Genomic DNA, 22,484 nt, shown 5'->3' on the forward strand with positions numbered 1-22,484 from the left:
TCCAAAATTTAAAGTTTTCTCCTTATTTTTGGTATTTGTTTTTGTCTCAAATCAAAATCGAGACGTCGGGATTAAGAGCTTAGAAATCCTATCCATATCACTTCCATCATTATTTTGGGTGGTCGTGAATTTCAATTAAACTAAGTTTATAATATAGTGTTTGGTAGCTGTATTATCCCCATTTCATATGATAAATAACTAATTTGTTTTTCCATAATGTATTTTAATTTGGTAAGAAGCATTAGCCAGACATAGAAGTAGGTAGTTGAAGCTAAACCTTTTATTTATTGAATGATTTTTCTCACCCATAAGAATGACTAAGTTGATGCAACATATAATATTTTATAGTGAAGGTCAGGAATTGATTCCTTCTGTCAACACCTTTTCAGTCGAACTCGTCACATCAAAGTATAATTTATATCCTCTATAATATGGGTTGTGAGTCATTACACAAAAGTGAATATACATAGTGCACGAATTTTTTCGAGTTTCAAAAAAAATAATCCTAAGTAATAAAAAGATATATGAGATTTGGTTTCAGCCTAAAAGTAGATAAACGTACTGATTGGCCTTACATGTTTGGTATAAGTGCACTCCATGTCGTATTTTATTATTCTGATTTTTCTAAGACACGTTGTTATCACTTATCACCAATCCAACTTAATTAATTAGGTCTAATAAAAAGTAGGTCTGTTTGTATAATTGAATAATACTATAGCCGAAGCTTATGACACGTATTTTCTACTTTGGCCTAGAAGATCAAGAATTTGTCATTCAAGCTACACCAACATCAAATCCAAAACAGGCATACCATAATGATTATTTCCTTATTTTTAGGACTAGAGCAATAAAGGTAGAGATTAAATAACAACAAACGCAGTATAATCCCACGAATCAAGTCTGAAAAAGCTAGGAAGTACGCAAACCTTACTGCCTTTGTTGGGGGTGGGGGGGTTGTTTCTAGTAGACCCTCGACTCAATATCTTACTTCCTAGTGAAAAAAGATATCTCAAGATCCTCATGATATCATCTTCAATAATAAACCAACCTTGTCTAAAGAATTTCAAAATTAAATTCAATACTTCTAACTTAACTTAGCAAAGTTACAACAAAGACAGATAACCTATTTTTGCATCGGTTTATCGAGGCAAAACCACGATTTTGTACAGCAAGTAAAGAGAGTTGTCTAGTTTTGAGATTCTGCTTCTTCCTTCCTCTTTATCAATTTGATAAAATTGTGAACTATTGTCTTGCCTTCACTTGTGATGATGCTTTCCGGATGGAATTGTACCCCCTGAATTAACCAAGCAAGAAGCAAACAAGTAATCAAGTTCAAGTCGAGTAAGTGCAAAGATACTCGATTTTGGGGACAATATTTAAGTTATGCCTTACGTTTATAAAATTTTGCACGTCCACCTACTAAACAACTTTAGATTTGCAGTGTCTGAAATGAGTCTTAACAAATCCTAACTTTTGACAATGTTTGAAGTTTCATATGGCTAAGTTTAGGCATTTTAGCATGAAGGTCAAGGGCTTTTGCATGTGGATGAAGGATTGCCTGAAGTTCATGCACATGAAACTAAGTTCAACCATTTTTGCTTGAACTTTAACTTAAAGACATTTTGTTTGAAATAACGCATGTCAGAAGTTGGTCCTAAGTGAGTAGATGTGTAAAAAATTCTAAAAACTGGGTATAGATTAAATAGAAGCGTCCAAATAGGGTACCCCGTGAAATTTTTACTGTTCAAGTATACAATTTTCTTTCAACAAGTATAATGTTGCAAATCCAGAGTTAAGTCTGAACAAACTTATCGATAACTTTCTTCCTTTATTAGTTCATATCACCATTAAAAAATCTTCTAAATAAGAATCTCTCCACCAGGTCAGATAGATAGCTCAATGCAATGAATCCATAGCGGAATGATAACAACGCTAACTTTGTTCATAAAGGATGGAGATTTTTACCTGTATGTGTCTATAAACTTTGTGACGAGCAGCCATTACAAGACCATCTTCTGTCCATGCAGTTATCTCAAGGGCGTCTTTGGGGAAAGTGTCCTTGTCTATTACCAGGCTGTGGTATCTACCAGCTGTGAATGGGCTGAAATGAAAAAGGTATTACCAAAATGTCAACATAAATACGACTGAGTATTTGGAATATTACATAGATTAAACAACCTGCGATGGATCTCTATAATTGTCTTCTATGTTCTCACTAATAGACGTGCTCCAACTAGAGTATTTCGACTTCCATAACTTATTATTAGTCTTACCATGATAATCATAGGGCGATGAAGAGTTCTACCTATACTAAGATAGTAGTAGTGGCACCAATATTTGCTAGACTTAACAATTAACATATACAAGGTAGAAGTAAAACTCAACTGAAGTAATTAAGGTGGGTGGAAGTGAATGAGGAGTTGATGAGAAAAAAGATATATTACAAGCATATATGTGAGGGAAGATCCCAGCAAATTGAAACTGCGCATGACAAGATTCTTTTGCCAAACATAGGCAGAGCTAGAGTTATAGCTACAGGTTCGGCAGAACCCGCTAACTTTGGCCAAAATGATGTATTTGTATTAAGAAATCCCCTCCTCAAGATAGGAATAAAGTTTGTGTACACTCTACCCTCCCCAGACCCCACTTATGGGACTATGTTGGTTTGTTGTTGTTGCACTAAGAAACCCATTCAATATGTACAAATAATTTATCAAGAATGCAGTAAGTTATCCTTTTCTAAAATCTAGAACACAAAATCAAAATTCTGGTCTACCTATGTTGCCACATATGTCAAAGATTTTTCGTCAATATTGCTTAAGACAAACACTAAATAGTAAACGCAGAAAAAACTTGCACGTATGTGAGACCATAACACTACAGAGAGCAGGCAGAGATACATGCTTAATTGAATAAATTAGCCTACGTAAATTACAAAAAATGCACCTCTGACTTACAAAGAGTGTCAGCATCATTTAAATATGATAGCCCGCTTTCAAAAGTTTGACTTGGAATTAAAAAAGAAAGGAGATGAATCGTAGGATTACCCCAACAAGCCTCCAACGGTGCAGTTTATCTCCAGTAGCCTAAGTAACATTGCATTATCTTTCTCTCCTACTCTTCAGGTAGTTCTAGTCCATAGAAAAGGTAAAACTTTCAATTTTAAGCTTAGGTTGTTTATTCAGTTTCTCTTGGGATTTTTCTAGAAAGTGGTGTTAAGACTAGTAATATCAACAAGGGGTTATATCAATTCAGAGATTTTTTAAAATTAGCTATCATTAGTATTGCATTATGCACCGCGTGAGCTGAGAAGGAAGTTAGTTTCCTAGTCTTTTTGATATCCCACACGGACCACACATTCGGCATCACCTTCAGTCCCCATTTTGAAATTTCTTGTAGTGCACTCTCTCCCTCTGTATTATCCTATCCTGCCCTTCACCACCAATAGGCCACTCATATATCCTGTGAAGACATTCCTCAATCTTCTATTATTCCTAATCCTTTATTGCTAGTCTAAATTATGTGCCATGCTGAGGGTCTATCGGAAACACCCTCTCTACCCCACAAAGCTAAGGGTAAGGTCTTTGTACATCCAACCCTCCCCAGACCCCACTTGTGGCATTACACTAGGTATGTTGTTGTTGGTGAAGTGTATACGTGGAACGGCCAGAGTATTCTCAAAGTGGTTTTCTGGAGTTTGAGTTGGAGAGAGACTAATTATGAACTTACGGCTGTCAAATTTGTTGAAGATATTGTGGGGTTCTTGAAGGTGGAAACTATCGAATGGAAGGGTTCAAGTACAGATAATGATATTGAAAAAGGACAGCACAGAGGTTGTTACCCAGAGTGTACAAGGTGATGGAGTGGAGGAAACCATATCAAAAGCTGCTGGTGAAGTTACTAGTTCCAATGAAGTGGATAAAGAAGAAGTTGAAGGTCCTGACACCTGATGACCAGATGAAAGGGGTCAAGAGTCTTGATATGAAGGATCCTAGTCAATAGAACCAGAGACCATCAAACCTTGAAGCATTGTGCTTGATGAGATTTCACATATTTCGGCAAACAAATGAGTTGTGAACTCATTCAAGCTACAAATGACTTGTAGCAGAAGCTGACTACAAGGTTGAGCAGGTCGAGAAAATCTCAAAGGAAATCAACACAGAAGACAAATTATCGAAGACACAATTAAAAGGACAAGAAGAAATAACTGGAGGTTGGAAGACCGTGACGCAGAACTTGAAACCTGCAGTTTGGGCATTGAAATAGAATCGGAGAATGAAGTCCCAGAAATTTGAAAAAATAACGCAGTTATCAATGGAGTTTCTGCAGATTTACTGCTTTTGGCATCTCTGGTTGTCATCTATGTTTCAAGGAAAGCAAGAACTTTGAAATGCAACTAACTTGCAATCCGTAGGGATGATCTTAACTTTCAATGGGAAATGCACTTATGTTGATACAGAAATAATCTGAAAGACCAAATCGTAATTTGTTAAGACAAGTTTCTAATCAATTATCAGAAAGAGGAGAGCTTACTTTGATAGCCCTGCAAATAAACCATCTTCCCCACCTTCGTTATAATATACGGGGGAGCTTTTCCCGTGCATCACCCCATATGGAGAACGCACAATTTTTCCTGCAATGGAATAAATTCACATTAAGGAGGATTAAGTGTGATGAATACACGATTGAATAGTTGAATAACAAGAAAGAAGAAAGTAGAGCTTTTGATCGTCAACTTAACAATACCCAAAACTTTGAATACCTTTTCAACTATTCTTTTGCACAACTCACTAGTTCTCCTCAAAGCATTATGATTTTTTACTAGTATGCTATGTTTCTGCTCTAGGCAGTCAGCAACAGAAAATTTATGCTCTGAACAGGTCCTCATTCAAGACACTAGAGGACTAACTTCAGTCTTAAAAGTGAGCTTCCAGTAAATGAAGGTCATATTGTGTTCGGTTCCTTTTCCATTTTCGGAAGGGGCATAAATATGTTTCCAAGAGACATCCTATTAGGAGTACAACGCAGAAGTTACAGAGTTCAATTTTTTTAATATAAATAATCGCCAACAAGAATTTGGTTCTTTTATGATCTTGATGTCGATAAATGCATCTGAAATTCATTTTGTCCAATTGAACCTTTAAAACCCTTAGATATTTCATTGTTCCCTCCTGTCCGTAGCCATTACCATATATAGATAATCTGAAAAGAAATCAATCAAACACCTTCAATTTGTTCCCTCTTAAATCACAGAACCTTTAAAAAGTTATATGCTTATATTTTAAAAGAAGTTGTTGTATCTTAAACTAGGTGATATATATATATATATATATATATATATGTATATACTATAACACATCCATATAAACCTTCCATGATAAGTGTATCTTATAACCATGCCATCAAGAAGCTAGGTTGCTCGGACTCGGGTGCGGGTGTCCAATACGGGTGTGGATCTAGAGCTCGGATTCTCTGTGACCTAAATTTTAAAATTCGGGGATATGGATCCATGTGTAGATACGGGTGCGGGGATTCAACTAAAAATAAAGTTATAAAACCTAAATTATGAGATATTATGTGGAAAACTTGAGGAGAAAATAATGATCAAGAGGAGAATTTTGGAAGGAGATAAACGGAAAGGGAGTGGCAATAGAAATTTATATATACAAGGTATTTCATTTTCTTCAATTTCACCTTAGATTTTATTTTGATTATAGAAATCATTGAATTTGTTCAAAATGTCTCCCTCAAATTCGGTCAAAGTATCCAATACCGGTTGACCACATCGGTTATGGATCCCACACCCATGTCGTGTCGACACGGGTGCGGCACCGAAAGTGAAGAGTTCGAGCAACTTAGTCAAGAAGTCATTTGGTTCACATACAACTTATGCACGAATTATATATTTATACTATAGCGATTGTATTATGACGATTAAACACTAGATTTTTGGAGCAAATGCATATCCTGTTGGATTTATGGTTAAATTGTACCAAAAATTGCATATACTGCTCTAAAACAAGCATTTGATTTTAACTACTACTATGCCTCAATCTCAAGCTAATTGAGGTTGGCAATATAATTGTTCACTATCTACTTCCATTTGAAATGTACGTTGTACCGTGAGTTCATCATAAATTATAGTCACTAGTTTTACACTAGTTGTTATCCTATCGCAACACTCTTCCCTTATCCGGGTTTGGGAGTGGCAATATGAGCAAACTCACATACCCGATGATGTGTGTTTCACTTGACATGGATAAATCATTGTTTATAATTATAATTTATACCTTTAGCCAATTCCCTTGTTGATTGAAAAGAAAAAAATATGTTATTTGCTACTCCATACTTATGTTATTTGTCTCTTCTTCTCTTTTGGATAAGTAAAGGTAAGCCTAAGGTTAGTATTAAAACTGGCACCAAGACAGTGCATCAGTGTGTGCAATAATAAGTTTAATAACTACTCATGTAATTTATTTTGGGGTAATTAGTTCTATAATTACTATATATCATTATTATTTTGAATAATTTTTAAGACAATTCCTGTTCTTGTTTCTTTATTTGTATAATCAACTATTTGGGTGTAAAACAAGAAAGCGTGAAAAAAAATTCAATTAAAATATCCTCCTTTCTATAAGTTGCACAATTTTACACTCATTGAAAAAGAAAAGGACAAAACCTCATTAAAGATGCGTGCTCTATTTATAGTACCATTAAACTCTTTTAATCTAGGTTCGATTGTATAGATATACCAAGAAATAGTATAAATGAACAAACACCTAAAACCAAACAAAGATGCGTTAAATGACATAACCTTATCTATTAGTGTCATAATCTTATCTTTGAGGAGAACTACTACAATAACATCAAGGTTACTATTGTCTTTTAGGTGCTTTCAAGTATAAATAATGCCAACATTACTATATAAGTACAACATATAAGAAATGAAAACAGCAACCAAACAATACCACATTTTATGATGTAATTACTTTACCTAATACCTCAAAACTGAAGATACTTAAGTGTGTGAATATGGTATATATCTGACGATTTATCTACCATTCTTCACAATGTATATTTTTTTTTGATATCCACCATTCTTCACAATGTATATTTTTTTGATAACCACCATTCTTCACATTGTATATTTTTTTGATAACCACCATTCTTCACAATGTATATTTTTTTCATAACCACCATTCTTCACAATGAATATATATATATAATTCATGTGACAATAAACTTTTCTGGGATAAAATCCTGACCACATTGGTGATTCTGATAATGCAGAGGGACAATGAGGTACCTATTGTCTCCCACTACCTCAGGTACCCGGTAACTCTATCCACCGAGCCTTAGAAAGATACAAAGAAATCACCCAATTTTTTAAAGCACTTGAGAAGCTATTTTTCTTTTTTTTCAAATATCATAGAAGCAAATTATTCATAAGATAGGCCAAACTAATTGAAACAAAAGCACCAAATATAGTTGATTAAAAAACAAACCTCCAAAAGCCTCTCCCATGCATTGCAAACCCATACAAACACCAAATAACGGAATTGTTGGTCCAAGTTCCAGTACAGTTTGCAATGATATGCCTGAATCTTGAGGTGTACCTATTCCCAGAATTAAATAAGATTGAAAGTACCGATCATTCCATACGTTCTATATAAGTGAAAATAGTAACTTGATATATTTGGATGACTCTTCTTACCTGGTCCAGGTGATATTAGTATTCCCCTTGGATTTTTCCTACAAAATATTTTTTGAAAAAACGACATAGTATTAACTTAATCAGGTCTACGGAGTAAAATAAAGAACACTCATTTTTTGTCAGGTCTAAAGAAAAAAACACAAAATCCCCTTAAATTTTAAACAAAAAAAAAAATCATATTATCATTGCAATTAAATTTACTTTATAGTCTTTTTCTCATTATGATTTACCAATATCAAATAAACATTTTATTCACAAACCAGTTCCCCTCTAAATCATGTGAAACTGACCTGATGAAGAAAAAAAACGGATCTTTTTGACTTAGAAATGAACCTAGTATGGTGCACATGCATCTCATTTATGAAAAAGTTAGCAATTCATCTGTCCTTTTTTTCTTTTCTTATCTATAATGTTAATTAAAAGAGAGGAGGTGGTTGGTGTAATTCAACTAGGCAACCTGCTTATTACCACTCTAACTAACGAGTAAAGAAAAACGAGCTAAAATAAGCATTTATTTAATGAGTGGATCTTTTTCCTTTCTACTTGCACTCTCAAACCATTGCATTATATTATTATTATTCACTATCTTCTGTTAGGTTTTACTAAAATAAGATTATGCACACACAAGTATGCACCCAAGAAATTACAGCTCATCGGAATTGATAATTATGCAGTTATCATCCAGACCTACAATTTCTAACACACTCAATGTGCAACCTCAAATTTTCAGTTCCGCAGCAGTCTCCATCTCTACCAGTACATTTATTCAATTTGAATGTAATCATGGCAGCAAATTCAGAAAAGACAAAAGACCAATCAAAATTAGACAACGAGTGTGCAGCCTTTTTGATGAAATAAGAAGGATATCATTAACAAAAATATCAAGAAGATGTAAGCAATATCAAGAAGATGTAAGCATTACAAAGAGATTATCAGCTCTCAGGAAAGCAACAAAGCTATCACACCTATCACGTATCCAACCTTAATCTAACAATTATGAGTTAACTAGATAAGATAGAAGTGCTGAAACCAAAGGTATCATAATATAAATTTTATAGATTCGAGTCTAACATAAAGGTGGATGATCCCCATACCAGCATGGTGAAGGTGAATTTGTAACTATACTACAACAGCTGGACCAAAAAAAAATAATCTATAAACAAAAACTAACTTTGTAACTTACTTCTTCAGCTCATCCACAGTAAGCTCGTCGTTTCGATAAACCTCAAAACTGCATCCAAGCTCTCCCATATACTACGGAGAAAACAAGAGTAAGTTAAGAAACACCTTAAATACAATTGTCTGCAATTATCAATATTCCAAAATCAATATTAAGCTCCAACTTCAATATACTTCAGAACTATTAACAAAAATGAAGAGACAAACTAAGAAAGTAAATGTTTTTCTAACTTATTCAGCAGATGCAATAATTCTATTTCTAAAAATCAGTTCAATTCTCAAGCTTCGAAATACTTCAAAATCACAAAAAATCAAAGCAGAATAATTAAGAAAACTAAGCTAATTCTGTACATTTCTCAACAACAGCATAGGCACTGTAATCCCACAAGAAGAGATGGAGAAGTTTTTTCCGATAGACCCTCACCTGTTCTGTACATTTCTCAATGTTCTACATTTTGAAGATTCATTATAATTCCATGAATAAAACAAAACGAATAAAAGGATTACTAAAACAGCAATCTCCACATTTCTCTATACTCAAAAATCAATTCTCTGATTCAAACTTCGAAAAATTGAGCATACCTGACAGAGATTATAAGTGAAGCTATCATAATTATCAATAACAATAATCGGACTCTTATTCCGTTTAACATCATCCGATAACTCAACACAAGTAGCTGAACTGTTCTGCGATAGAGCAAGCGGCTTCGCCTCGAGCCGCTTTGTGCTTCTCATTCGGAGAAAAGAGCCTCCAGAGCCGGAGAGAATTGGCAAAGCTAGGGTTTTTGTGGGCGAGAGAAATGTGTTTTTGCCATTGATGTGAATGATGGCGGATTGTGAAGAGGCATGAGGGGTAACAATTCCGGCCATGAGAGATTGTGGAGAGAATGAAACGTCGTCGTTCGAGGCTGTGATCGGACGCCGGCGATCTACAACAGCGGTGGCTGTGACGACGGCGGCAGCGGTGAAGTGAGGTGGAAGTGTTTTTCGAAGACAGCGGGAGAGTGTTTATCAATGGCACAACCGAAACAAGAAAATCTGATTAGTTTAATTTTGGTAATGTTTTACTCCCTCTGTCCCATGTGCACCATTTCCTTTTTGGTCAGTCTCAAAAAGAAAGTCATATTTCCTTATATGATAAATTTATAAAGGTACAATTCCTCTTTTATCTTTGTTGGTCTCATTTAATCTTAAAATAATATTTCAATACATTTATGATGAGAGAGAAAAAAGAGTCTACTTTTTAAAGGGCAATTTGGTAAACATTTCAAAGTCTTTATTTATTTCTTAAACTCCATGCCCGGTCAAATATTGCCACATAAAATGGGACGGATGGAGTAATAAATTTACTATAAATAATTTTCTAAAAATAAATAGTAATTTCGAATACTTTATATTTTACAAAAATACATACATGATTACATATACACATATTTAAAATTATACAATTAAATAATATTTTAATATATTCTACATGTTTTTAGTTTAAGATTATAAAATTCACTTTTTTTCTTACTTTATTAAACAGTAAGGGATTGTTTGGTGTGAGGGATAAGAATATATAGTCCTGGAATAAAAAAATAGTACTAGAATATGTCTTGTTTGGTTGATATATTTGCGATAACTTATCCCACAATTTATACTATAGTGATGGATAAGTTATCCCATATACAGGGTGGGATAGATTATCCCAGGATAATTAATCTCAGGATAGTTTATCTTAGGATAACTAGTTCTCAACCAAACGATCCCTAATAAGGCTGTAATAATAATGCTTGAGCTAAATTTTAGGAATTACCTTTCAAAATTCTTTTAATTATTCACACAAATTATTTATTTAATCATTTATTTCAACTTGAATAACTAATGCACAACATTTAGCAATGTAATTGAATATTAAAGGTATAATACATAAATATGTCATTTAATTTAGCTTTGACTCACCTTTTATGTCCTCTAACTTTGGATGTCTACAAGTAGACACTTAAATTTATATAAAACTGAACAAGTAGACATTATGTGGCATCCGACATGATAATTTAAGTCTTATGAGTTATGTAGTGTCATACGTGTTTTATATCATGTAAGACTCATGTGTCTGCTTGTTTTAATTTATACAAGTTTAAGTATCTATAGTTATGCATACCTAAAGTTGAAGGGGATAAATATAAAATGATGTCAAGTTAAAGAACATACAATAAAACTTCACTAAATTAATATAGGTAGGAAATGAAAAGTTATTATTTTGTAGAAATATTATTTAATCAATAAATTAATATTTATTAATTTAAATATTAATTTAAATAGTGTTTTGAGATTCAATGAATGTTAATTTTGATTGCATCAAAATCATTGTATCTTACTAATTTATGTGTCATATTTATTGAATTCACATAAAAAATTATTATACATAAATTACAATAAATACATCAAAATCATTGTATTTTACTAAATTATGTATCATATTTATCAAATTCATATAAAATAAATAAATTCACTATACATAAAGTATAGTGTATGTGTATGATTCATTGTAATATATTTTTTTGTTAAATGATTCATTGTAAAATAAATTCAATAATTCAATGATTCATTGTAAAAATAAATTCATTATATATAATGTTCATTGTATCTTAATAATCAAACATTATTCATTGCATCTTTATTAAAACACATTCGATGTATGATGATGAGAGAATGAACTATATATCTTTACTATAAATTTCTTGAAAGCATATCAAAAAATAGTTTCTCAATTAAAAGGTATCACAAAATTAATAATGACATACCAAATACGTAAAACATTATGTGAGTACAAAAGATATCATTCCTCATGCACTCAAAAAGATTTACAGTCATGACAACACCGAAACTTTTGAATGCAATAAGATAAGTTAGAGATGAGTTTCAACTAAATTTAAATTTTAACAAAAACAAAACACCATAGAATCATATTTCACTAAATTGTCTTAGATATATTTGTATTTTTAGATAATTATTAATTTATAATATTAATGAAACTACAAATTTATATAGAGGTCTTCTGAAAATATATTATCTTATCAAAATAGGTGATTTTTTTCAGTGACCTAAATCGAGATCGGAAGAAAATATTATCTTAGAGGGATTATTAATTTATCAAGTATTAATTTAATGAGGTTTTTATGTATTATGTCAATGTTAAATCATGTCTTATCAAAACAAAAGGCTGCCAATTGATATATGTTAGTGGAAATTTAAGTTTTCATATTAGATGGACATTCTCTATTTTACATTGTAATTAATGTATCATTAATTGATCGATCAATTTTACTATTTTGTCATTTGTTCACCATCAATGTATATAAATGTAAATTAGAAATTTTTTACATAGAATACCGGAATAGCTAATATAGAAATTGTTCAAACTTCTCAAGGTCATATTAATTATAGGAAAAATAGAAAAAATTCAATTAAGTCTATTCTAGTTGAGTAGTTATATTGTATTTCTTGGGATAGAGGTGTCCAATGCTTATACCAATATGGAAAGGTACATACATGAGGCTTTGAAGTACTACAATAGTGAAACATAAATATTACATAATACCGAAAATACCCTCCTAGTGAAGCAAGGATGTTGACGAAGAAGAGCTTGCTTATTCCCATTTCTAGATAGTAAAATTCATAGTGTTTTTATAAAGATAATATTTAATTAATATAAATATGACAGACGAGCTAAATTTGTTATTTTTATATTTTGTATTTTTGTGCTTCTTAGCCTTAATTTTTAAATTCTATTTTTCCTGTAAATCCTTATCGTCAGTATTCATCACTATTTGTTAGTCTAATCAAATAAGTTGTTATAATCATTAATTATTGTGGATACATTTGAAGTTGATTTTAAAGTGATAAACTCATATTTTTTTTAAAAATTTTGGCATTACCTAAATAGAACTTTCATAATCGACTATTATGTACTTATCTTGTTTATGCATGAAGGAATATGTATATTTAGACAAATTTTAAAAGTATGGTACACTTATTATAATACATAAATAATTAAATGATGTAACAGTTAATATAAATAATTGATTATCATTCCAACTACTGTGTACTTGCCCTGTTTTATGTATAAAGAAATATGTGTATTTAGACAGACTTAAAAGTATATTATGCTCTTTATAATATATAAATAATTAAATGATGTAACAATTAATATCAATAATTGAATATCATTCCAACCAAGGAATTAAGAAGAAGAAAAAATAGGTAATGACAAGGACATCTCACAAAAGTTATATAAATTACAATATGATTAAGAAAAGATCATCTAAGTTAGTTGAGATGAATTAATAACCAATGATTTTAGAAGTGCACCACAAAGACAAATGGCTTATAATATTTATACATTGAAATAGTCATCTAATAGTGGACCTAGTCTTGTTTAGGGTGATCATCTAATTATGATTACCATTAAGAAATCATAATTATGTTAGTTAAGAAACGAAAATTTCCCAACTAGTGGGTGGGCTAGGTGAAAAGGTAGGTAAGGTGGGAGGCAACACAGAGTAAAACCTCTGCTCTTATACAATAGCTCGCAACCACATAGGAGAGGTAACCCGGCAAGCTCGGTGTGACGAGCTCGACCCAGAAGACAAACCCCTTGTTTTCGCTAGCTAAGAGTTTCAAACTTGAGACCTCCAACATGGAAATTCCAAACCCAAACCACTAGGGTACCCCAAAGGATTTGAACGGTCTGATTATCGATTATCAGTTTAACCGTTAACTAGGTGAACGCCCTCCAACCTCTTAGATCCGCCCCTGGTTGGGACTTGGGAGGGGGGTGGGGGTGAGGGGCTCCAAAGAGTATATAAATGTATATAGTATTCTATTTCAAGAAAAAGTTGAGATCTTCTCCTTCCTTCAGTTTCATTCCTTTCTTTAAACTCAAGAACATGTCACCACATCTTTCTCCGTTTTCATCGCTTTCTTTTCTTTAAAAAATCCAATTTTTAAATCACTAAATACATTCTTAGATCCCAAAAAATGACAAATCAAACAAGCATGAAAAACCCCTCACTTTAGTTTTTTCTTCTTCACTTTATATCAAAAGACTCAATTTTTTTTACCCTTATAATCTCAATCTTTTTGCATCTCTAGTTTGGTGATCCAATACCCTTTTGGCTTTTTTTTTTTTGTTCATTTTGTATCAAAGACTCAGTTTTTTTTTTGTCACTTTGTATCAAGACTCATTTTTTATCCTTGTAATATGAATCTTTTTGCATATTTAGTTTGGTGATTCAATACCCTTTTGGCTTATTTTGTTTTTTTTATTCAAATTTTTCTTGTTCACTTTGTATCAAAAACTCAATTTTTTGGTTCACTTTGTATCAAGACTCATTTTTTATCCTTGTAATATGAAGTTTTTTGCATAGTTAGTTTGGTGATCCAATACCCTTTTGGATTTTTGTTTCTTCAATTCTTTTTCTTGTTCACTTTGTATCAAGACTCTTTTTAAAAAAAAAATCATTATGATATGAATCTTTTTGCATATCTTGTTTGGTGATTTAATACCATTTTGGTTTATGTTTCAATTTTTTCTTGTTCACTTTGTATCAAGACTCATTTTTTTATCCTTATAATCTGAGTTTATTTGCATATGTTGTTTAAATTATCCAGTACCCTTTTGTCTTCTGGTTTATATTTATGCTTTTCATGAGGCTATTTCATCATTACTCCATTTTTATTTTTTTGTTTGACTTTCTATCAAGACTTAATTTTTATCCTAATGATCTGAATCTGTTTTTGCATAATCTTGTCTGATGTTCCAATACCCTTTTGGATTTTGTTTCATCTTTATGCTTTGATGAGGCTATTTCGACGATGTACGAGGATTTCTATCCTCTCTTTGCTTGCTATTTCAGTATTCACTCCTGTTTTCTTGCTTTCATTTAGGCTCAAAAACCTTAACACTGATGGTATAATATTTTACTTCTTAATTGTTACTTTTCGATTTTTGGTGTCTTAGTTTAATCTGACTATTGTTTGTGTATTCAATTTGTGTGCAGCATCTAAAGACTTTGTTGAAGACTTATCGATTCTTGTAAGTTTTAGGCTTGTTTAGTTCAATATGTTTTATATTGTTGCTACTTGTGATTTGTTGACTAATGCTGTTGTTCCTGTTCATTCAAGTAACTTATAAATAAAGAAAGAAAGAACATAAGCTTTTGTATAGTTTAAATTTATTATGCATCTTTGGCACCACATCATTGAAAGAAAAAAAAAAAAAAAGGCTTTTGTATAGTTAGTTTATTTATTTATCTTTGGCACCATATATTGGAAACATCAAGGTGAAATAGTTAATTTTTGTTTTCCTATGTTGCTCGGACTCTTCAAAAACGCCACCAGGTGCATGTAGAATCTTCCAAAAATAGTTCATTTTTGGAGAATCTAACATGTGTGCGGCAACAATTTTGGAGAGTCTGAACAACATACGTTTCCCTCATTTCCCTGCTCATGTGAAAAGAAAACAAAATAGGAGGGATCTCTATTTCTTCAATTATTCTTAACCCAAACACTGTTTTTTTCTTCCTTTTGCATAATTGTCTTATTAGTGTTATCATACTAAACAAAGAGAAACAAGTATCTGACTGTCATTTTTATTTTTGGGGGTTTCGGATTCTTGTCTTCAGAAGCATAGAATAGATGCTCAGGCGAATAGTGCAGTTCAACAGGTGATATAAAATTTTGGATAAGCCTGCTTACTTCGTGAAAAGTCATACGTGATCGTGACCTATGTTTGTAATGCCAGTATGTTGTTTCTTTAGGAAGAAGTTGAAGGCCTAAAAGGACCACACCTGGTTGTCTATAGAGATGGAGATCATGGCTCTTTAGTCAGCTTGGATGAGAATGATAGGCGTCACAAAGCAGAGAACGTTAACTTATTGCAAAGCAATGGTACTATACTGATTTATGTAGGCATTTGGACAAACATTGGGTTGAAACTTGGGGAAAAAAAACGAGTCTTTGAAGTTGAAGTTGAAAAAATGATATTTGGTAGATGAAGTTATGTTTGAACATTTGTTTCACTTGAAAAAGAAGTTGAAGTTTTGTGAGAGGGAAAAAATTTCACTGAAAAAGAGGTCAAAACCAGTTTTTCATACTTGAAAACTCATCTTCAGAAACTAACCAAAAAATGTTCAAATGTATAACCAAACAATGTATAAAGTTTATTTTAGAAAAAATCTCTGTGTCCAAACAGATCCTAAGTGCTCTTTACCTCTTCTTTCCTTCACTGCTGTCAAAGTTGTAATATGAGTGCAGCATTTAATTCTTCTCTCAAATACAGGGGACACATATGGTGGACAAGAAAAAAATCAACGAAATCTATCTGAGCAAAAAGTGTCCCCATCTAGAGAAAAGGTATTATTCTGTATAGTGTGTCGTCATAGCTAAAGATAGAGGAGGTTATAATTTCTTATCTAGTGAGATTGTTTAATTTTGATCGCTTAATACTATACAAGAGAGGCATTCGTGTTGGTTGTCTCCAGAATTTGTGACTAATGGACTTACTGTAACTTCTGTTTGGCTGCATAGAATGGATGAAATTCAAATTTAGTAGCATGTACTGTTGGCAAATTTTGGAGTTAGTTAGACATATGGTATTTTCCGTTTCCTTCTATTTAAATTGTCAAGTTGTTGCTTTGATTGTGGTGATCATCTTGTTGATGCGTGGTGACGAAAATAAGAAATGTTCGCTTATTTGCCATTTCTCGATCTAGAATGAGTTTTCTAACTTCAGTTATAGTTGCAAATGTACAATTTAGGGGCTTAAACTAAAGTTCATGATAATATCAAGGATGCCATGCCCACTTTTCACTTTTTCAACATGGTTGTCTATAGCAATTTGCAAAAAGTTAAAATGTTAGATTTGGTATTCCAGTCCCCGGATCTAAAGTACTTGTCTGATCCTTTCTTTCCTTATAGATATCTTCATCTGTATACATTTCACTTTGTCACGTGCAACTAGAAAGTCATTTTCGTTATATTGTTCATAGCAAGTACATACTTATTTTGAGTTTGCAGTCTGCTGATTTCGGCTAGGGTTGTCGCAGGAGAAGTCCAGACCAGAAGGGGTTCAACACAGTCGGAGCATACAGTCACATCTGTGGAGGCCATTAGATGAGAAGGTAAAAGAGATGAAAGATAAGGTGATAAGGGCCAAAGCATACTTGAGTTTTGCACCACCAGATAGCAACTCTCATTTTGTGAAAGAGATAAAGCTACGAATTAAAGAGCTAGAACGAGCTATGGGTGATGTTACTAAAGATTCTGGTTTGTCAAGGAGGTGAGGTCATTTTTGTTTACCCCCTCACACACACAACAATTCACCTAACAGGCTATGACATGCTTCTTCATTTGTTAAATATAAAATTTAATCAGTGCAATTTACAGAACCTGGCTCATCTGAGGTGTCAATTGCTACTCAGAAGTCAGAAGCATAAAATCTGTTTCTGCTTAGTACTGGATTTTGTCATGTTATGATCTGTTCTCTATGTTGCTCGGACTCATCAAAAATGTTGATAGGTGTGTATTGGATCCTCCAAAAGTAGTGCATTTTTTGAGGATAAGACATGGGGTGGCAACATTTCTGGAGAGTCTGAGCAACACTCTCTACTTATTGAGACTTCCCTACTCTGAGACAAATTATATTTAATTAGAGTAGAACTGGCTTGTGCTACTGTCTTTGAAGAGACAAGAATATGTACTCAATATTGACTTGAGGATATTCGAAACAAATTGGTTTGTCTTACTGATAATTGTTTAAAATATGTTGTGTGTATAATCTAAGAGCAGCTAGCTTTCCAGGGCCACACAAAAGATGAAAGCCATGGATGGGACCCTGCTGAAAGCAAGCAGAATATACCCTGATTGCTCAGCTATGGTGAATACACTACGTGCCATGACGTATAATGCTGAAGAACAGCTTCGATCACAAAGGGATCAAACTTCCTTCCTCGTACAGCTCGCTGCAAGAACTACACCAAAAGGCCTTCATTGCCTTTCCATGCAGTTGACCACAGAATATTTTGCTCTGCAGTCTGAGGAGCGGGAGTTTCCTAACCAACACAAACTGCAGGATCCCGATCTCTATCACTTTGCTGTTTTCTCAGACAATGTTTTGGCATGTTCTGTGGTTGTCAATACAACTGTTTCAACCGCTAAGGTATGCAATCTGTGTGTTTTCTCATTTGGGATCACCTTTCTTTCTTAAATCTGTATTCCTCCATGTGCTTTACGTCCTTAATGCTACGTTCATACACCAAGGGTTCAAGAAGCAACTAAATCTAGGTGGTTCTGAAGAAGATACTAATTGAATCCCTTAACCGAGAGATTGGTTCTGACTTCTGCCATCTTGAAACTTGATAAGCAGTGGAATGTTGAAGACTAAGCATACTGAGTATTTGATTTTATGATATATCCAACATTAATTTTAGGACAATTGGTCAAAATGGATGGCCTGCAGAGGAAAAACACTCGTTTTTCTTGTTTAGTTGACAATATTCATCTTCATTTTCTTAACGGAGCTGTAGGAAAGAATCTTTGGCCTGATTTTGAAAGTGACAAATTCTTGTTCATGTACAAAGAGAACTTACTATTAGGAAATAAGTTGATATTACTCGGGCGTCCTCAAATCTGCAAATACATTTTTAAGACTATTTGCCAGTAATACTTTAGTTTCATAGCTTATATGCAATAGGAATAAGATAAGCAGAGAAAGTTTGACTAGTTTTCTGGTACATGTATAGCAAATAGTAACTGCTAATTTGAAATTTTGGATTTGAAAACTAAATCATCACAAATATGTCTTAATTGAAGGTAAATGTTTATGTACTTGGCAGGATCCAGAGAAAATTGTCTTTCATATAGTGACTGATTCTCTCAACCTGCCAGCCATGTCGATGTGGTTCTTGATGAATCCTCCTGGCAAAGCTACCATTCAAATCCAGAGCATAGACAGTTTTGAATGGTTATCGATCAAATACAATGAGGATCAGCAGAAGCAAAAAGGCCTTGATCCAAGATATGCTTCTGTGCTGAACCACTTACGTTTTTATCTTCCTGATATTTTTCCTTCTGTGAACAAGATTGTGTTCCTCGACCATGATGTGGTTGTGCGAAAAGATCTAACCAGACTTTGGCACATCAACATTAAGGGCAAAGTGAATGGTGCAGTGGAAACTTGTGTGGAAGGTGAGCCTTCATTCCGCCGAATGGATATGTTCATCAATTTCACAGATCCCTCAGTGGCAACAAGGTTCGATGCAAACACATGCACTTGGGCATATGGTATGAATGTATTTGATCTGCAGGAGTGGAGGAAGCGAAACTTAACTGCTCTCTATCACAAGTACTTGGAGCTGGTATAAGTTATATTCCGTTGTTTGCAAATTTTTCTTGTTGAAATCATTAATGATTTTTGAGTAGTTCTATAAGTTTGGTTGACACTAGGTGATATTATTCTTCCCTTCTGCTCGTATCTTGGTTAGTCGAGGTGCGCACAAGTTGACTAGACACCACTGTCATAAAAAAAGAAAAGAAGAGGAGATTGATTCTATATTAGATAGATAGCCAACCATGTCATGGGGTTAATCCATTAGACAGTTATAGTTGTTTTATTATACTCTTCTCCTTTATCTTCATTGCTAGAAACACTCAAGTGTATGTAATTTTCGTTGATGCAGGGAAGTAAGAGACCATTACTGAAAGCTGGTAGTTTACCACTTGGTTGGATGACATTTTACAAACACACTCATGCTCTGGACAAGACATGGCATCTACTCGGGTTGGGGTATGACTCGGGTGTCACACGAGCACAAATCGAGCAGGCAGCTGTGATTCATTATGATGGAGTTATGAAACCATGGCTAGACATTGGTATCCAAAAGTACAAGTCCTATTGGAACAGACATGTTAGCTATGAACATCCATATCTGCAACAATGTAATTTACATGAGTAGCAATTTGATCCAGAAGGTGTAAGCACCACTTAAGTTCACCTTTATGTGGCCTAGGAAGTTACGGGTTCAAACTATGACACGACAACCTCTTGTACAAATGCAAGGTTGGACCACATTACGTAGTCTAAGCCTTTTTCAGAATACACACATAGCAGAAACTTAGTACATCGAGCTTCCATTTTTGATGTTGGAACTACTGACATTCTCACTTAATTCTTTCCATATTGATCCACTATACATATTCTTCATTGTAAAGTTCAAATTCTTGGGATGCCATTGTTACAAACTATATATAGTCATACTTTGGGGCCTTACATTTTATTTTATAACATAAGTATTTATAAAAAAATTATTTAACTTTTCTTAATATAAGTATAATTCCCTTCTTTTTATGAATGCCACATAATTTTATATTATTTTATATCATTCAGATTTTAATATTATATGCACTAAAATATGTGTGTAGGTAGGTATATTTGGATTTATCTCTTAACTCCTTTATATTATATATAGATTATAGAAATGCAAATTAATTTTGATTGTCATCAATGAAATATTTGCTAAATTAATGTGAATAAAGAAACAAGATATTTGTTAACAATACATCTCTATTTTAATAATTATGTATGTATTAATTGCATTAAAATATATTTATACAGTTATCTCTCTTTGTCATTTTTACATGCACAATAATAATATCGGAGTTTGATTTTTTTTATTTTTAGGTAAATAATTATTTTTTTATTACCAAGTATGACCATTACAACTCAAGTTTATGAAAAGAAAAACAAGCCTGGACATGCCCAGGCAGTGTTATCTCCCAACATTGCGTACTCCTAACCTTTCAGACTTAAAAGAATTTGTTTTAGGATCGTATCGATCGTATTTTAAAAAAAATCTATCTCCAAAAGAATATTTATTTTGTTTTTGAAAAAATTGTGACTTAAGTAAGAAAATAAAAATATCACAATTCTAAGGGGACAAAAAAAGATAGGTTGATAATATAAGAATTTAAAAAAAAATCAAGAAGAATATTATTTAGAAAAAATGACAAAAATAATGAATGCATAATTGTAGTTTGAGAAAATACATAACCTATTAACGAAATAAATTTTGAAATAAAATAAATATTCGAGACCAATTTTCTCAAAGATAAACCACATATTGAACTTTATATAATAGTGAGATGAACTTTTTAGTCTTGATTTTTACTATTTGCAAACTTGGATTCTAATAAATTAGTGTGTCATTTGCTGAGAGTAAGAAGCAAATTAAATGTTGGATTATGAATATTTTACAACATTAACAGTGATTGTTTTCACAATTGATATCAATATTTGAACTTCTAAATTAAGTTACTTTATTACCTTATTAATGTGAAAGTTTTGGTTATGAAATTGATAAAAATATTATGAAAAAATATTTGTGAATAACTTTAATACTTCCATTTTAAATTTTGATAAAAGGCAAAGTAGTTATAAGAACTTAAATTTTATAAGTATAAAATTGATCTAAGTGTTTTATTCCTTCCATCTCGATTTATGTAATACAATATTATTTGACTCAACATGAATTTGTTTATTAAAAAAACACTTTCAAAACTCATGATCTAAAATAAATCATAGGTGTTAGTATGACTATATTATTTTAGTAAGAATAAAATGATGAATAATTTAAAGGCAAAATATTACTAAATATAGTAGTGCATGCATCATTCTTTTGGAATTAACTCAAAAGAAAAATAGGTCACTTAAATTAAAACTCAAAAAATAATATATTCACAAGTTTTAATTTTTGTATCCGTGAAACTCTAATTTTTTAATCTTCAATATTTCTGTTTTTGATATGTAAAATATTATTCTTTAACAAGTTCTAATTTTCATTCTTTATTATTATCCGTTTAAATTGTGCTTATTATTCTCGAAAAGTTATAGCCATCATTATTATTTCTGGTCTGGAATAGATGAAGAGTGTGTGTAACTGTATTTTATAACAGAATCCGTAAGGGGTGGCTCAATTTTAAAAATGAGATATACGCTTTAGGCCCCAAATTCAAAGGGCTCAATTTTTCAATAATAATAAAATTATTATAAGTCTTTCTTAATAAAAAAAAATATTGTGTTTTTAAAATTTATTTGTTCTTTTTAGTTTGTTTCGAAATATTAAAGAATGTTTTTTTTTAAATTTGATTTTAAATTTAACTTCCACATGATATGTTTAATACCACAAGATTAAAAAATATTTTAGTATATATATATATATATATATATATATATCTTTATTTTAAGATCATAAAAAAAAGAAAGTTTTTTTTTTAATTAAAAAGAAAGAAATAACTTTGAATCTCATTAATAAAAAATAGTTAAAAATTATGCTTCCGATTTATTTTTGAATTTAGACCACTAATTTATTTTAAGATTGTTATTCAAATAAATATTAACAAGTAAAATAATAATTAAAAAAAAACAAATCCAATCTATTTGGGTCTCCAAGTCCAATTCAAATTAATATTCTCTCCAACTCTGATTCAAATTAATATTCTTTCAATATATATATTCACATAACTTTATCAAAAAAAACAAAGCAGAAAT

General features: G+C 32.1%; 2 protein-coding genes across 4 annotated transcripts; one reads left to right on the forward strand and one right to left on the reverse strand.

Annotated features, from left to right (window-relative positions):
* Positions 1–877: 877 nt before the first annotated feature.
* On the reverse strand, positions 878–9,913 carry LOC125811492 (anthranilate synthase beta subunit 2, chloroplastic-like). The gene is made up of 7 exons (XM_049490998.1): positions 9,476–9,913; positions 8,898–8,968; positions 7,715–7,752; positions 7,506–7,616; positions 4,534–4,633; positions 1,966–2,101; positions 878–1,294 (listed from the first exon to the last, which is right to left on the reverse strand). Exons 1-7 carry the CDS (start codon positions 9,761–9,763, stop codon positions 1,187–1,189), a joined length of 852 nt encoding a protein of 283 aa, XP_049346955.1. The 5' UTR covers positions 9,764–9,913; the 3' UTR covers positions 878–1,186.
* Positions 9,914–14,485: 4,572 nt separating this feature from the next.
* On the forward strand, positions 14,486–20,265 carry LOC125811482 (probable galacturonosyltransferase 6). 3 transcript variants are annotated; one of them, XM_049490984.1, is made up of 9 exons: positions 14,486–14,850; positions 14,941–14,975; positions 15,565–15,606; positions 15,700–15,829; positions 16,221–16,294; positions 16,987–17,219; positions 17,741–18,098; positions 18,775–19,296; positions 19,618–20,265. In XM_049490984.1, exons 1-9 carry the CDS (start codon positions 14,739–14,741, stop codon positions 19,891–19,893), a joined length of 1,782 nt encoding a protein of 593 aa, XP_049346941.1. In that variant the 5' UTR covers positions 14,486–14,738; the 3' UTR covers positions 19,894–20,265. The 3 variants fall into 3 exon arrangements, with proteins under 3 accessions (XP_049346941.1, XP_049346942.1, XP_049346943.1); XM_049490985.1 differs by lacking the exon at positions 15,565–15,606 and having other exon boundaries at positions 19,618–19,940; XM_049490986.1 differs by lacking the exons at positions 15,565–15,606; positions 15,700–15,829; positions 16,221–16,294 and having other exon boundaries at positions 19,618–19,940.
* The last annotated feature ends 2,219 nt before the right edge of the window (positions 20,266–22,484 follow it).

This window comes from Solanum verrucosum, unplaced genomic scaffold (genome assembly GCF_900185275.1).
Source record: "Solanum verrucosum unplaced genomic scaffold, falcon-dt-bn FXZP01000238.1, whole genome shotgun sequence".
NCBI lineage: Eukaryota > Viridiplantae > Streptophyta > Magnoliopsida > Solanales > Solanaceae > Solanum > Solanum verrucosum.

Coding starts and splice junctions, on each gene's coding strand:
- LOC125811492 (XM_049490998.1), bottom strand. CDS start 9,763: ATGGCCGGAATTGTTACCCCTCATGCCTCTTCACAATCCGCCATCATT. Junction 7,753..8,897: donor ACTGTGGATGAGCTGAAGAA/GTAAGTTACAAA, acceptor AATATTTTGTAG/GAAAAATCCAAGGGGAATAC. Junction 1,295..1,965: donor AAGTTTATAGACACATACAG/GTAAAAATCTCC, acceptor TGGTTAATTCAG/GGGGTACAATTCCATCCGGA.
- LOC125811482 (XM_049490984.1), top strand. CDS start 14,739: ATGAGGCTATTTCGACGATGTACGAGGATTTCTATCCTCTCTTTGCTT. Junction 16,295..16,986: donor TGTCCCCATCTAGAGAAAAG/GTATTATTCTGT, acceptor GGGTTGTCGCAG/GAGAAGTCCAGACCAGAAGG. Junction 19,297..19,617: donor ATCACAAGTACTTGGAGCTG/GTATAAGTTATA, acceptor TCGTTGATGCAG/GGAAGTAAGAGACCATTACT.